This window comes from Alosa sapidissima, chromosome 13, assembly GCF_018492685.1.
Source record: "Alosa sapidissima isolate fAloSap1 chromosome 13, fAloSap1.pri, whole genome shotgun sequence".
NCBI lineage: Eukaryota > Metazoa > Chordata > Actinopteri > Clupeiformes > Clupeidae > Alosa > Alosa sapidissima.
The window spans coordinates 1,589,030-1,605,996 of NC_055969.1; the positions used below are offsets into that span (position 1 = coordinate 1,589,030).

A 16,967-nucleotide genomic window follows, 5' to 3' on the forward strand; every position below is an offset into this window, starting at 1 on the left:
GCTGAACAGTTAAAAAGTTTAGTAGTTTAAAGGGTTAAATTGTTTAACAGTAAAATATTATAGTGAGGACTTTTATTTTGAAACAGTTTTTGGCAGAGGAAGCAGTTGAACAGGATGTGTAGTCTTAATAGGGCCAGTTTGTATGCTTAAAGCCTGAGACTGGCAGTTGGTCCAGGTGGCCTGAACACCTGCCATAGGATTCTAATTGCTTAACGGCTCTATTGTGATGTCATCAGCCCATGTTAAGTCTATGGGGAAATTTTGACTAGTTTTTAATTAATAGTTTAAAAAGTATAAAAGTTACAAAGCTGAAAAATACATAGCACCCATGTCCCAAGTAAGACCTACGTAACATAGTTTGAATGAAGTTTCTACGTTAAACGGTTGAAGCTGCATTAAATGCGTTAGCGGAAGAATAAGAATAAGAAGCCTAGGAAGAACAGTACAGTGCATTTTCATGCACTGTAATAAGAAGCCTAGGAAGAACAGTACAGTGCATTTTCATGCACTGTAATAAGAAGAAGCCTAGGAAGAACAGTACAGTGCATTTCCATGCACTGTAATAAGAAATTTTGGAAGAACAGTATAGTGCATTTTCATGCACTATAATAAGAAGAAGAAGCCTAGGAAGAACAGTACAGTGCATTTTCATGCACTGTAATTTTAATAATAAGAATAATTCGGATAACAGTAGAGTGCATTTTCATGCACTCTAATAAGAAGAAGAAGCCTAGGAAGAACAGTACAGTGCATTTTCATGCACTGTAATAAGAAGAAGAAGAATCATAGGAAGAGCAGTACAGTGCATTTTCATGCACTGTAATAAGAAAACTTGGAAGAACAATATAGTGCATTTTCATGCAATAAATAAACCTCATCATGTTGGTTGCCAATTAGCACATCATCTGTTTTAACAATATATTTCACACCATATGTTTTGCATTTTCATGCACTGGTAATTCCCTGGTATTGCATTTTCTAGTTATTATTCTTCCCACCAAATTTCTGCGTCTAATTCAGCTTTAACCGTTTAACGTAGAAACTTTTTTCAAACTTTGAAACGTAGGTCTTGAAAAGGACACGTGGGGAATGTATTTTCACTTTTGTAAACTTCATACTTTTTGAGATATTAATAAAAAACAAGCTTATTTTTCCCCATAGACTTTGCATTAGACTATGACATCACAATGGACTAATTAACTTGATTGGCACCTGTATCAACTTCCAGCTGCTCACTACTAGGACCCATCAAAGGGCTAGTTAAATTGATTGCACCTGTATCAACTGCTTTCTGCTTAACTAGACCAACTCTCTGTGTCTCTCCATTCTACAAGGATATAAGGCATGTTCCATCCAACTTTCTATCCATTCATCCACCCATTAAACTATACATCAACATCCATTAAACAATCTGCCTATCAACATCCATTCAACTTTCTGTCTATCAACATCCATCACACTATCTACATTCAACTTTTAAACTATATACTCTGTCTCAGGCTTTAAGCATACAATCTGGCTCTCTTAAGACTACTATTTCCTCTGCCCATAACTGTTTCAAAATAAATATCCTCACTAAAATAATTCACTATTAAATAATTTAACTATTTAAACTACTCAACTATTTAACTGTTGAGCCATTTCAACTGTCAGTTGTTATCAACTATGACTCCTGCCAACTGTTTGCAATGAAAAGTTTGTTTGACATTTTATGTTAATATACAGTATGTTTATATTTTCATGCACTGGTAATTTCCTCGAAATTACATTTTCTAGTTCTTATTATTTTTCTTCTTCTAACGCAGTTAATGCAGCTTCAACCGTTTAACGTAGAAACTTCATTCAAACTATGTTGCGTAGGTCTTACTTAGGACATGGGGGCTTTGTATTTTTTATCTTTGTAACTTTTATACTTTTTAAACTATTAATTATTAACTTTTATAAAATCCCCATAGACTTAACATTAGGCTGATGACATCACAATAGACTAATTAACTTGATTTGCACCTGTATCAACTTCCAGCTGCTCATCTAGGCCCCATCAAAGAATCAGTTCAACTGATTGCACCTGTATCAACTGCTTTCTGCTGAACTAGGCCAACTCTCTCTGTGTCTCTCCATTCTACAAGGATATAAGGCACATTTCATCCAACTTTCTATCCATTCATCCTCTTCAAACCATTCACTCACCCACCCATTAAACTATTCATCAACATCCATTAAACCAGGGGTCTCAAACTCAAATGAGCTGGGGGCCAATTCCGCCAACGTCATCTGATTGGAGGGCTGGCTATTTCTGAAAATGCAATGTTATTTTTTTCAAATACCACACAAAACTGCAAACAGAAAGTGCAAGTGTTTTTATCTAGTTTTAGACACCTGTGCTAGCAACCTTAGCTTATAAATAAAATAATGATAAAATAAATATTAATACAAATTATAAAATAAATGAAAAACATAAAAACAGGTATGTGTGTGTGTTTCACACCAAATAAAAATATTTCCTCTCATAACTTTTTTAAACCTGGCAAACTAGGCATCAGGGTTAAGAAAGCCATTGCCAACACCATTGGATTTTTTTTATCAAAATGTCAAAAGGCCATGGCTTGAAAGTGGTCAGAGATAAAGTCCTACTGTAAATGTAAAAATCTTTGAGTAAAACAAAAGTTTATGAAGGGGGTAAATTTACCCATCTAATTTGTCACTGGATGGCAAGCACCTCAAATTATGCACCTTTCAGTAAATACTGGATGAACATATTTAAGCAGGTTTACTTTCCTTTTTTCATATTACCCACATAACAAATTAACAGGAAAACACCTACGATGTATACCAACACCTAAGATGTTGTGGTTTAGTAATAGATTACTACAATATAGGCCTACAATAAAGTATTCTGGTCAAACAGTTCCTATCGCGGGTAATCTGCAGTACCCAGAAGTTCGCATCATATTGCGGGTGACTTTGTAGTTCTTTAGAGCCCTATTTCTACTAGCCCTGCTGTCTGTACCACATCCATTACGGACACTATCATCACGATTACCACTGCAACCTCCAAGCTTTGTTGGGCAGAGGGTTCGAAACAAGCATGGTATGCTTAGTGGACACCGTTGTATACACGCACCTCCATTCACAGACGCACCGTGACTATCACTGTCATAGACGATCGATCATAATCTCCAAAAGGATATTCTCCTTCAGAATTAGAATAGGTGAATAACATAGCTTACCTAAGACTTCATCACACGTGAACGTTTTTCAACATTTGGTGTAGGCCTATTTCTGCTTAATTTCTGCTTCAATTTCGGCAACACTATGGCCTGCATCGCTTCCGCGTCATTACATATGCACATCTTTGTGTTTCTCGCATGTAATACAAGTATTTCCTGAAAACTTTGCGCAGCGATTTTGGGTTTGAATCAAGCTCTGGATGTCTTGCACATAGTGGAGCAGAGTAGGCCTACAAATGAGATGTCACCGTACCTGGATCTATCGTCTATTTTAATCAGTATCGTTGTTTGTCGCAATTAATAGCCTCAAGGGCCGGATTACATTATTATTTTGTCATACGTCGCGGGCCGGAATTGGGCAGGACGCGGGCCGGATTTGGCCCGCGGGCCGGGTGTTTGAGACCCCTGCATTAAACAATCTGCCTATCAACATCCATTCAACTTTCTGTCTATCAACATCCATTACACCATCTACATTTTTTTAAACTATATACTCTGTCTCAGGCTTTAAGCATACAATATGGCTCTATTAAGACTGCCGTTAAGCAATTAGAATCCTAGGCCAGGTGGCCAGGCTATATTAAACCTCATCTACCTAGTTCAGTCATTCCAACTATTAAACCTCATCTACCTAGCAAATAATTTAACCTTTTAAACTATCCACCTATTTAACTGTTCAGTCATTCCAACTATATTAAACCTCATCTACCTAGTTCAGTCATTCCAACTATTAAACCTCATCTACCTAGCAAATAATTTAACCTTTTAAACTATCCACCTATTTAACTGTTCAGTCATTCCAACTATATTAAACCTCATCTACCTAGCAACCAATATAGTTTGTTTTTACTCTGTATGATATTTGACATCATATTTTTTGCATTTTCATGCACTGTATTTCCTTCAGGAAATGCTTTTCTAGTTCTTATTACAGTGCATGAAAATGCACTGTACTGTTCTTCCTAGGCTTCTTCTTATTACAGTGCATGAAAATGCACTGTACTGTTCTTCCTAGGCTTCTTCTTATTACAGTGCATGAAAATGCACTGTACTGTTCTTCCTAGGCTTCTTCTTCTTATTACAGTGCATGAAAATGCACTGTACTGTTCTTCCTAGGCTTCTTCTTATTACAGTGCATGAAAATGCACTGTACTGTTCTTCCTAGGCTTCTTATTACAGTGCATGAAAATGCACTGTACTGTTCTTCCTAGGCTTCTTCTTATTACAGTGCATGAAAATGCACTGTACTGTTCTTCCTAGGCTTCTTATTACAGTGCATGAAAATGCACTGTACTGTTCTTCCTAGGCTTCTTCTTCTTATTCTTCTTCTTCTTCTAACGCATTTAATGCAGCTTCAACCGTTTAACGTAGAAACTTCATTCAAACTATGTTACGTAGGTCTTACTTAGGACATGGGTGCTATGTATTTTTCAACTTTGTAACTTTTATACTTTTTAAACTATTAATTAAAAAGTAATCAAAATTTCCCCATTGACTTAACATTGCCCTTTATGACATCACAGCAATTAGAATCCTATGGCAGGTGTTCGGGCCACCTGGACCAACTGCCAGTCTCAGGCTTTAAGCATACAAACTGGCCCTATTAAGACTACACATCCTGTTCAACTGCTTCCTCTGCCAAAAACTGTTTCAAAATAAAAGTCCTCACTATAATATTTTACTGTTAAACAATTCAACCCTTTAAACTACTGAACTTTTTAACTGTTCAGCCATTGTAACTGTTACTCGTCATCAACTATGACTCCTACCCACTGTAGCTAGTTAGCTAAGTTAGCTAAGTCACATGGTTAGCATAGTTAGCATGCTAGCATGTTAGCATGCTAGTTAGCATTTTTAGCCAAACCTCTTAAAATGATTAGCTAAGTTAGCTAAGTCATATGGTTAGCATGCTAGCATGTTAGCATGCTAGTTAGCAATTTTAGCAAAACTGCTAAAAATGATTAGCTATGTTAACTAAGTAACGTGGTTAGCATAGTTAGCATGCTAGCGCTAGCATGTTAGCATGCTAGTTAGCATTTTTAGCAAAACTACTAAAAACAATTAGCTAAGTTAGCTAAGTAACATGGTTAGCATAGTTAGCATGCTAGCATGTTAGCATGCTAGTTAGCATAGTAACTTTGTTAACATTATTATCTTTGTTAACATAGTTAGCATAACTGCTAGCAAACATTAGAGCCATTCCAACTGTCAGTTATCGTCAACTATCTATCTAAATAATTTAACCATTTAAACTATCCACCTATTTAACTGTTCAGTCATTCCAACTATATTAAACCTCATCTACTTAGCAACCAATATAGTTTGTTTTTACTCTGTATGATATTTTACATCATATTTTTGCATTTTCATGCACTGTATTTCCTTCAGGAAATGCTTTTCTAGTTCTTATTATTCTTCTTCTAACGCAGCTAATGCAGCTTCAACCATTTAACGTAGAAACTTCATTCAAACTATGTTACGTAGGTCTTACTTAGGACATGTAGGCTTTGTATTTTTCATCTTTGTAACTTTTATACTTTTTAAACTATTTATTAAAAACTACTCAAAATTTCCCCATAGATTTAACATTAGGCTGATGACATCACAATGGACTAATTAACTTGATTTGCACCTGTATCAACTTCCAGCTGCTCATCTAGGCCCCATCAAAGAATCAGTTCAACTGATTGCACCTGTATCAACTGCTTTCTGCTGAATTAGGCCAACTCTCTCTGTGACTCACCATTCTACAAGGATATAAGGCACATTTCATCCAACTTTCTATCCATTCATCCTCTTCAAACCATTCACTCATCCACCCATTAAACTATCCATCAACATCCATTAAACAATCTGCCTATCAACACCCATTCAACTTTCTGTCTATCAACATCCACCTTTTAAACTATCCACCTATTTAACTGTTCAGTCATTCCAACTATGTTAAACCTCATCTACCTAGCAAATAATTTAACCTTTTAAACTATCCACCTATTTAACTGTTCAGTCATTCCAACTATGTTAAACCTCATCTACCTAGCAAATAATTTAACCTTTTAAACTATCCACCTATTTAACTGTTCAGTCATTCCAACTATATTAAACCTCATCTAGGCCTACCTCGGAAATAATTTAACCTTTTAAACTATCCACCTATTTAACTGTTCAGTCATTCCAACTATATTAAACCTCATCTACCTTTCAAATAATTTAACCATTTAAACTATCCACCTATTTAACTGTTCAGGCATTCCAACTACATTAAACCTCATCTACCTCGCAAATAATTTAACCATTTAAACCAGTGTTTTTCAACCTTTTCACTTTTGACACTTAAAATGTCCCACGGCACACTAACATCCTTTGTGAAGAAAAAATAAACATACCATAGCCTAAAATTTCAAATAATACACAGATACGGCCTTATTATGGCTTCTATGCAAGACCTGCTCAATAAAACAAGCGCCCTCTGTTTCATTTGTAGGTGACTATATCTATAATTTAATTGTTGTTATGAACTGGATATGTGATGATTCTGTGAATACTGGATATGGGGGCCCCGTTGTACAATGCCTGCATACCACAAATAGTGCAATCATACAATCAATGAGAGCATGTGGTTATAAATTCTTTGATGCAACAGTTGCTTTTCTGGACCAGTGAGTGACACAACTAACCTAGCAGCTTTTGGATGTGTTAACTCATTGAGTGCCGTTGAGTGCCAAAAACGTAATATTACGTTTTAATATTACGTTTTTAGCTTTTTTTTTTTTAATTACGAAACTAGACACTCTAACACACCTTATATGTGATTTTGGGAACTCTGTAATGAATGGAAATTAAATATATGACGATCGAAAACTCATGAAAACGCACAATCTGGACATTTTATCTGGGGCCGTATTCACAAAGCCTTATCTTACCACTAGGAGTACTCCTAAATCGCACTAAAAGATTTTAGCTAGGAGTTTTCTCTTAAAAGTTATTTACAAAGCCTTTCAGACCTACTCTTAGTAAGGAAAAATGACAACTCCTAAAATAAGAGTGAGTCTTCGTTGCTATGGATGACGTTACTCATGCACGAGCTTGACTGAAGGGACCACCTTGATTGGCTGATGATTGTAACGCGGGAATGATTCCAAACAGGTCTGAGAATGCGTGCGCTAGCTACACAAGTAGTGCGAAGGACGGAAGATGATAAATAACTGAATAAAAAGGCCTAGCCTAAATTAATAAAGAGTAAGGCAAAACAAATAGCCTAGTAGCCTAATGAAACATAGGCCTACGGATTGATGCAGTATCATTGCAACATTATTAAATTAATCTGTCACCATATGCCTACGTTTGCAAAGAGGAGAACATTTTAATTTGATTCACAATGAAACGTTACATTTCATTTACATGTTAACAATGAGTAGTTTTGGTTGTTGTTGTGGGCGTTATTGCGTCCCTTTTATGAATGCGAAATTGTTCCCTCGCGATTGGAAGCTCCTGTTGCCGCATAGGCTACGCATTTCAAAACATCGCAACGTGAAATGCCACAAAAAGCTGTTTGTGAATAGGTCTTAGTGAGTTAGGAGTCCTCTCGAGTTCTTTTAAGCTGTCCCAAACTTAGGTGCTACTTTTAGGTCTAAAATGCTTTCGTGAATTACTTTTAGTGAAAAAAATTAGAAGTCCTAAAGTTAGGAGTGACACGCCCATTATTTTTAGGAGTTGCATCTAAATTCGCCACTTAGGAGCTACTTTTAGCCTTCTTTGTGAATACGTCCCCTGGACATTTTATCATAACTCGGTTGCCGCTTTGGGTCGAATCAGTGACGCATGCACGTCAGGTCAAAACCAGGCCATTTTCATGGGTCTATCACTAGGTGGCAGTCTCGCCAGGTCTCGCTGATCACTTCCCGGAAAGTTTACAGGCAACACTTCATATTTCATGGAAGACGATATATCTCCATTTCTAGAAAAAAACAGTGATTTTGATGAAAACTAGCCACTGTTTAGCTTGGGATTTCTCAGGAACAGAGGCGTGTAGAAATACACGGTTTGCACCCACTGAGAGCTTAAAGTCTCACCTTTTAAATGAGCCATTGTATGTGTTCATAGCTATAACACAGAATATGCTGTGGCTGTACAAAAATCATCAACAATGGTCTAGATTGCTGGCACTGTAGGACAAAGCTTCCGAAAACAGCTTGGCATTCAATGAGTTAATAGAGCTAGTTGCACTTAGTTGTTAGCAATTGACCAGGTTGCTTTTTCAAATGAAATGCGTTTGTTATAGGCTAGCCGATTGTCAAAATATGGAAATTAAACTGGGTGCCTATACATATAGCCTACACAAACAATCTTAAATCGACATGAAAGAAAACAATATGCCTCAGCCTCTGGACTAAATAAAAACATGTTGTTGGGATAAACACTGATAGTAAAGGGGCCCATTACAGGTGTCCCCCCCCATATTGAACCATTAGCGCCGCTCCTGACTGTACTGTCAATGGGGATCTGCTTAATGTTGGGATGAAACATGGCGTCCATGAAACACGTGACCACCTCGGAACCAATCACTAACGGGACAGCTCAGAACATTCGATTCTCCAGTTGTCGCAACTCTCTTTATAAACGGCTCTGGATGTACCGACGCTTTAGCGCCCACTTGAGGCGTATTTTCTTTGCAACATGCACATAAAAACATGGCGTGGTATGTACTAACAGGCCACACTTAGATTAAACTGCCTGTCGCAGGAGCTGAGAATGGCAATTTGCGCTTTTTCGTGTCATGTACAGGTGCTGGTCATGCACTTATATGCATTCATTCATAAGAGGGTCAGGGGAAATTGGGAGTTTCGTGGAAAAATTGCAAATCCAAATAGCGGTTAAAATTGTTGGTTTAAAGACAACTGAATCGCTATTCAGAGCACCAGTTTTCCTTCTTTGTACAAAGTCAAAATCAACCTTAGCTTTCACTAGCCTTTCTAATATCTTACTTTCACTTTCATGTCATCCACTTAAAGTTTCCTACTTGCTAGATTTGACAATTGACCTATCGCAAGCCCCGCCCATCGAACGCGGATGAGCCAATGGCAGTCCAGTAGCTCCGCACATGTAGACAAAGTTCGACAGCTTCACCTTACGGCTCCATAGAAATGCACTGGGAGCCGTGATTTTTTTCTGGTTTTATGGGATTGTATAGTGATGTATAGTGATGTAAATTGAAAAAGGACGGCCATGTGTGGGATTAACACCAATACACAGAATAACGGCTTTCAATCTTGATTATGCATTTTTGTAATTATGTTAAATTAGATTAAATTCTCTCCCAGCTCTCCCTTATTTTAAGCAAAGGGTTAAGTTACTCCTTAGCAAACCACAATGAAACAGTGCTCCACCACATCTATAGATTAAGCCAAACAGTTCCCAGCACTGCCAGCATTGTGTATAATATGATTGTCACTTTGAGGAGACTCGTAGACAACTAAGGTTAGCATAGTTAGCTAACCGCTGCTAACGTGCTAGCATCGCCTCGTCAGAAAAGCATGGGGCTGTGCACAGTAGTGTAACTGTGATGACTCCTGGGCCTACTCAAACAGTTGTAGCCCCAATTAGGTCCTCATCACCCACTTATTGATTGAATGATTTCCTTGTTTTTTCCTTGTCACCCTAACAAGCAGCACCTGAACTCTGGCACTCCCTATTGGTTGTATCACCACATGTTTTGGTACTTAAACTCTTTCGTTTCAATTCCTTTTTTGAGCAGCATTTGTAATGCTACACAGCGCTAAACCCTATCCTTTGTTCTGTTCGCTAAACAGTTTGGACTGTAGTTTTGTTTGACATTCTTGTTTACTCTTGGCTTTCATACTGCTGCAAGTTGGCTGTTTGACTGGTGTGACTAAAGAATAAAAGAAACCTGCATCTACCTCCTGCATCATGGATGATTTCTTACAGTAATATTTATTCACCATAAATTAATAAAGTTGAAGTCGCTCTGCAATGTAGACTATGTTTCTGTTTATTTGCAGTACCATGTTCCTTACATGACATGACCTGGTGCCCTTGTAATATGCATGCAAGTATATCTAGCTATTAATATCAGTGAGTCCCTCTCGCCCCCTGTCTAAGTTTGTCACCCAACAAACCTAGATATTAATTTGTATACGTGTCTCCATGGCATACTGGAGTTGTTCAACGGATTCTAAATTAAATCGGGTCCATAGCTCTGTAAAAGAGCCTCTTGGGTTGTAACTTTTACAGACAGGCTTACAGCTACCATTAAAGTTCTAGTCAACTCCGGTCTGAGCTGTTGGACTTAGCAACAGTAACTAAGGGGGGTGGGACTTCGCGAAATTAAATCTGTACAGCTGTATTGCCCTATAGCCTATGTGCACAAGTAATTTGAGTAGAACTTCTACCTTTCATAATCTCCTGGCTTTTTGACATCTTATTGTATTATTTCATGATCACTAAACGTTCGATTCTTTTTAATGTTGTCATCAGTTAACTTCATTAAACTGCGCTTGTGATTGAAGTATGCAGTTCAGTTGTGAACATTCACAAATTGCAGTGAGGGTGGAGAAAGACGCTGATTACCCAATGAGCTATAGTTATGATAAATACCACGTAAAATAATTACGCCACTGACCAAGAACAACCTAGTCTATAGTGAAAGGCGTATATAAAGTACAGGTGAAGACACACTGTCACGAGATGTAAGCATCCCTTACATCAAACAACTCCCTCAAACAACTCCTCTGTGGGATAAATATCCTAGGATTTTTATTCAGTCATTCGAACATTATTTGCATAAGTGTTGCTTTTTTCAGGATCATTTTTCTATTGTAACCCCTTGTCAGTCAATAGTGCAAGACAAATAACTGTGTAGAACTGTTTTGAGACGGCTGGTAGTTAGTTTCACTCTGTCCATGAGTTCAAATAATAGGCAAGTGCAGAATGCATATACTGTAGACTATACTCTGCTAGTCACACACAGGTTTTAGTAAAGCAAGTAGTCTACTTGTGGAATTGTGCAAGCAGACTCCTTCAAATGCGTTGACTGTCAAAATACTGACAGGCTGTATGCTGTTGCGCTGCTGGCTCTTCAAGCGAATGACAGATGTTATTCCCATTGGTTTAAAGGATGTTACGCCCAAAAACACACCCATGACTGACTAAGATATGGGAACAACCCTTTTGAGCCCAGCGTTTGATCACAAAATTACACCATTAAATTAGCTAATGTGGACTGGACACGCCTTAAATGTTTTTAAACTTTGTGCGTCTGACCAGACGTTTCAGATCGCCAAGATAGGGCCCAGTGATCAGTTACTACCAAATGTCTATCGTTCTATCGTCTTTTCTCTGACGTTAGCCATTTCTCGGATTAATGTAATACTGAAGTGCAGTGAGTTCGTCACACATACAAAGTTTTTTTTCTTTTTACCTTCGGCATGGTGTTGGCAAAAAGATGATCAAGTAGTTTCAATGAATCCTTTCCTTTCACAATGAACTTTCCAAAAGGTGACAGATCAATTAATCCGACCTTCTCCATCACCAGCTTACACTCACGTCCCACTGGCCCAAACCAGTTGGTTCTGCGGAAGCTGGGGCTGTAAATCATGAGAGAAAAACACAATTTTTTGTATAACCTGCTCTGAATCAACATTTGACAAAGTACAGTTGCACTCATTTTAAAGAACATACTCAAGATATGCAACAAAAAAAAAAAGATCTTGCAATGACACCTCGAGGGCTCTAAGTAGGTCATTAGATATTAGACTATTTTTAGGGCAAAAAATGTCATTACATGCAATGTTTGCCATTTACATTAGAAAATACAAACATACTTTTGGATATGTGCTTGTGTGTGTCTGACAGGAATGGGGAAAGAGAAAGAGAGAGATAAATGTAGACTAACAAAGAATTACATCAAGGATAACCTATAGATGAATTGTCTATGAATTACATGAAGAGCATTAATCCTTAGGTAGTGTAATTTTATGCTTTACTTTTAAGCTCTTATCTCAGCCTTTATATCAAGGACCAATAAGGTGTGTTTGGTTTATCTTTTCATGTTTATGCATTAATGTCATCAGGAAGCAGGCCAGTAGAAATATCTATTCATATATACAGTGATAAGTTTGGAAATTGATCTTAATGCCTTAAGTAAAAAAATGAGGACAATCTTTAAGGACACCAATTTTCTTTGTGAATGAATAATGTATCGTAAATAAATAAATGTTGGTCTCGTCCAGTCCTTTGTCTTTCTGTTAATGGAACACGCCACCCAATGTCAGTAGTAATATATGTTCTTACCTTAACTTTCACGAGTTGAGTCATACCTCTCCCGTGTCGGTACATGCACTCAAACGCTCTGGTGCGCGGCTGGACTGTATTAGCATCTTGCTATGCTAGCGGGCTTTGCCGTAACTAACCGTAGAAGTAATCAAAAACATCCACGTTTTACCGACTTAAATACAGTTGCACGAGTAGTTGATAGAAATGTCTACGTCCACGCGACATGAAACGTGGCGATTTTCCAAGCGAATAAACAGGAGAACTACAATGTGTGGCGCAATAGCACTTGGGAGTACTTCGACCTAGCGTAGTAGTATTGTTAACACCTAATTGTAGATCCTATCCACCACAGAGTTTAGAATCCATGCTGGATCGACCAAGTACACCTCGCTGCAGCCTGCGGGAAGGCGTGGCTTGACATACAATCTATGCTACCGACAGCCCAGTAGCGAATTATATAGTATATTGTTTCATATTAGATGATAGAAACTGATGATGTAGGCTAAACACAAATGACATTTCATGCAACCACAGTGAATTTTTCATGTAGGCCTAGGCTAGTTATTGTAATTGGGTTTGTGTACTTTTTCATTCATTTGATTTCCGGTTTTGAAACAATAACATGCACATTCATAAAAAATGGTCATTTTAAATATTGATGACAATGTGTTCAAACGGAAAACGAGCCATATTTCATTTAATTTAGCCCTCAAAAGTAGAATGGTGTGTTGTTTCATTATCATGGACTATCAGTTTAACAGCAAGAATTCTCCATTACAACCAAATTTAGCCTACAAAGGGGCGATTTTGCTTTATTAACAGGTGAACCAGAAGCATTTATTTCTGTAACGTTAACCGGTTAGATCAAGCTAGACATATCCTCATCTCAAATATAGGCTACTGCTCAGATAGCAAGCAGCTATCGGACCACTGGTAGATAGGCTACTTTTAAGCAACCCGCGATGGTAACGTTAGGCCACAGGCAGTCCGCCGTATAAATAAATAAAGAAAAGGTGGTCAAAGCTGCGGCTCGTTAACCCAACAAACCGCGGTAGAACCGATATGCAAAAACTCAGCGGTCCGCCGGCGACAGCGAAACCGGTGGGCCGCCGCCAGCCTCTTGCCATCTGCGTGGTTAACTTTGCTGGCTAACTAGCCAGCTAGCTATTCCTATCTGACGAACGAGTAGTGTGACAACGGCGTTCTTATGGAAACGTTGGTGCTGTTGCGAGTTGATGCACTGGTTTGAATCCACAGTTTACGTGTTGAATTACACAATAAAACGTGTTTTGCAGTAAGTTGCTGGTTTGTAGAATGTAGCACTATCAGCTCGCTCAGTCTCGTTGCGAGTCCTGGCTCTCTCTGCTGACTGCCTCCCTCTCGCCGCCAGCAATTTCAAACTGCGTGACGTAATGCAAAAAAACATGGCTGACTTGGATGTGGGCTGGGCTTGATGTCAAGCCCCACCTTCCCGCAGGCTGCAGCGAGAGGCTCCTCGGATCGACCCTCAGCCTCTCCCTCCCCTCTGAGCGAGAGAGAGGCACACACACTAGAGATGTGCTGATGGGCTATTATTTCAACCATAACTGCATAGCAAAACTTATCATCCATCAGCCATCCATCAGCACCAAAGTTTTGACCAATTTTCAAAACCGCACCCGCCCACCATCCGCTGGTTGTTTTAATGTAGGCTATAGCCTATGGGTGATGCAGCGCTGCTGACGTGAGGCTAGAAAGCCCTTGCCTGTTCTAGAAAGACTGATCCAATGCAGCAAATATAGCAAACAAGGAGTGAATAGTGGCAAGAGGCAAGCCGAAGGCTGCTGACAAGGGCCCGACGCTATTGTAAAGCAATTTACAAAAGATTCACTGAACAAAAATGCTGATGTGGTACATGAAAATTTAGCTAAATGTGGAGAATGCAATGCAATCAAGCATTTTGGACGATATATTGTCACAAGCTGGCAGAATAGGCAACAGGCCGATGTGCGTTTTATTTGGAGACTGTTTTGCGAGACAGAGACTGAGTTTGCTGCTGATATTCTGGGGATAGGCTACAACATAGCCAATGTACGACTTTAGCCTTTTAATATATTTGCTGGATTGGATCAGTCTTTCTAGAACAGGCAAGGGCTTTCTAGCCTCAAGTCAGCAGTGCTGCATCACCCATATAGCCTATATTAAAACAACCAGCGGATGGTGGGCGGGTGCGGTTTTGAAAATTGGTCAAAAAACTTTGGGGCTGATGGATGATAAGTTTGGCTATGCAGTTATGGTTGAAATAATAGCCCATTAGCATCTCTAGTGTGTGTGCCTCTCTCTCGCTCAGAGGGGAGGGAGAGGCTGAGGGTCGATCCAGCATGGATTCTAAACTCTGTGGTGGATAGGATCTACAATTAGGTGTTAACAATACTACTACGCTAGGTCGAAGTACTCCCAAGTGCTATTGCGCCACACATTGTAGTTCTCCTGTTTATTCGCTTGGAAAATCGCCACGTTTCATGTTGCGTGGCCGTAGACATTTCTATCAACTACTCGTGCACCTGTATTTAAGTCGGGAAAACGTGGATGTTTTTTTTTACTTCTACGGTTAGTTATGGCAAAGCCCGCTAGCATAGCAACATGCTAACACAGTCCAGCCGCGCACCAGAGCGTTTGAGTGCACGTACCGACACGGGAGATGTATGACTCAACTCGTGAAAGTTAAGGTACTGACATTGGGTGGCGTGTTCCTTTAATTGGTCTGTGTATTTATACACCCCTCTGTTCCTTTGTCTCTTGTCGGTTCGTCTCTCTTGTTATGTACGTTTGTAAGTTTGTGACAGAATGCTTTTGTTTGTAGAATAGTAATAAAGTATGTTTGTCTGGAATCCTGCCTTTAACAAGTCTTGCGGTTGGGTCCTCTTGCCGAACCCTGACAATCAGTCTGTTCTCTTTATAATTTTGATCACAGACAAGTAATTTCGTTCATAAAATACAAAATCAAAATGAACAAAATGAAGAGGTTACCTTTATATCCGATCTGGCTTTCTCTTTCGACTTAACTGAACGTTTCAGGGAATGGGATCACCTGTTTTGTAATTTTACCCAGATACAACAAATGCTAGTCTTTTGATCGGCTGTTGGGTGGCTATTTATTGTTTGTTTGGCTGGTGAGTGGTTATTCTTATACTTGTGGGAAATCCACTGCGCCTGTCCTGTATGCCTGCGCCTTGTCCATTAATTAGATATGCGGATACTTTGATATCCCTAGTAATTTTCCTGAAATACAAGATGTGGCTAGTCTAGCAACTCTCCATTGGCATGCTGGAAAAATGAAACTTCTATCAGGCCAATCACATGATGTATAGAGTCGGCGACGGTTCTGTGTGAATTTCCTGCTATTTGAAAACAAAGAAGATGGATATTGCTGCTGGTGAACAGCGGTCTTTGAATTGCGACTCGAGTTAAGCTTTTTTTAAATTAACAAAAGTTTGATCAACTAGCTCCGTGTGGTAGGAAAAGTTGTGCAAGCAACAAGGATGACCATAGTCTTCAGAGAATTGTCAAGCTAAGCCGATTCAAGAGCTTGAGGGAACTTCACAAGGAGTGGACTGAGGCCGGAGTTTGCATCAGCCAGCACGTACAGATGTGTCCAGGAAATGGGCTATAAGGGGCACATTCCTAGTGTCAAGCCACCTCTGAATCAGAGACAAGGTTAGAGTGTCTTACCCGGGCTAAGGAGAAACAGAACTTGACTTGCAGAGTAGTCCAAGCTCCGTCTCAGAGCTTGTTTTTGCCGCACCAGTCTACAGCCCAGTTGACCTCTTTGCAGTAATAAGACTCATCATTATCACTTATGAGGCCAATGATGGTGGTGTCATCTGCATATTTGAACATTTTGACTGAGTGGTGGTGAGATATCAAGTCATTAGTATAGATGGAGAAAAGCAGAGAAAATAGCACCCAGCCTTGTAGAGTACCAGTCAGTCAGAGGGCATGATGTACATTCTGCAAGAATGGCAAACATGGGAAAGTGAGTTACATGGATAGGATCTCCATCCCCAGATGTTATGTCACCACTGCCTTGGATTCCCTTCATGCCTGGAGAGATATCCACATATTGCCTCTGAGCAGGCCTATGGGTCAGTAGGCTACCCTTGCACAGAGAATTCCTCTGGACAAATACTACCTTCCTACCAGCCCATTCTAGAGTGGCGCCAAAGAGGCAGCTGTCCATGCCCAGGCTTGAGCTCTGTGCAGCCCTTACAGGAGCTCAGCTGGCAAGAATGCTTGGAATAGAGCTCACATTGGATATCCGCCATGTTTATATGTGGACCAATTTAATCACTGTGCTGTCCTGGATTACATCAAATTTGGGTTGGTATAAAGTCTCTAGGAGCTTACAGACCTCCAGATGTGACGCTATGTTCCCACAGATGCTAACCCAGCTGATGATTTTACACG

General features: G+C 39.3%; 1 protein-coding gene across 3 annotated transcripts in view; it reads right to left on the minus strand.

The window, feature by feature from the left end:
- dmgdh (dimethylglycine dehydrogenase) overlaps positions 1–16,967 on the minus strand; it is a 151,661-nt gene that overhangs the window by 72,176 nt on the left and 62,518 nt on the right. For 2 of the 3 annotated variants that reach the window (XM_042058542.1, XM_042058543.1), the window contains exon 10: positions 11,668–11,833. The exons of the other annotated variant lie outside the window; for it this stretch is intronic. In XM_042058542.1, the coding sequence (XP_041914476.1) occupies positions 11,668–11,833 (166 nt within the window). The remainder of the gene's footprint in view (positions 1–11,667; positions 11,834–16,967) is intronic. 3 annotated transcript variants of the gene reach the window in all.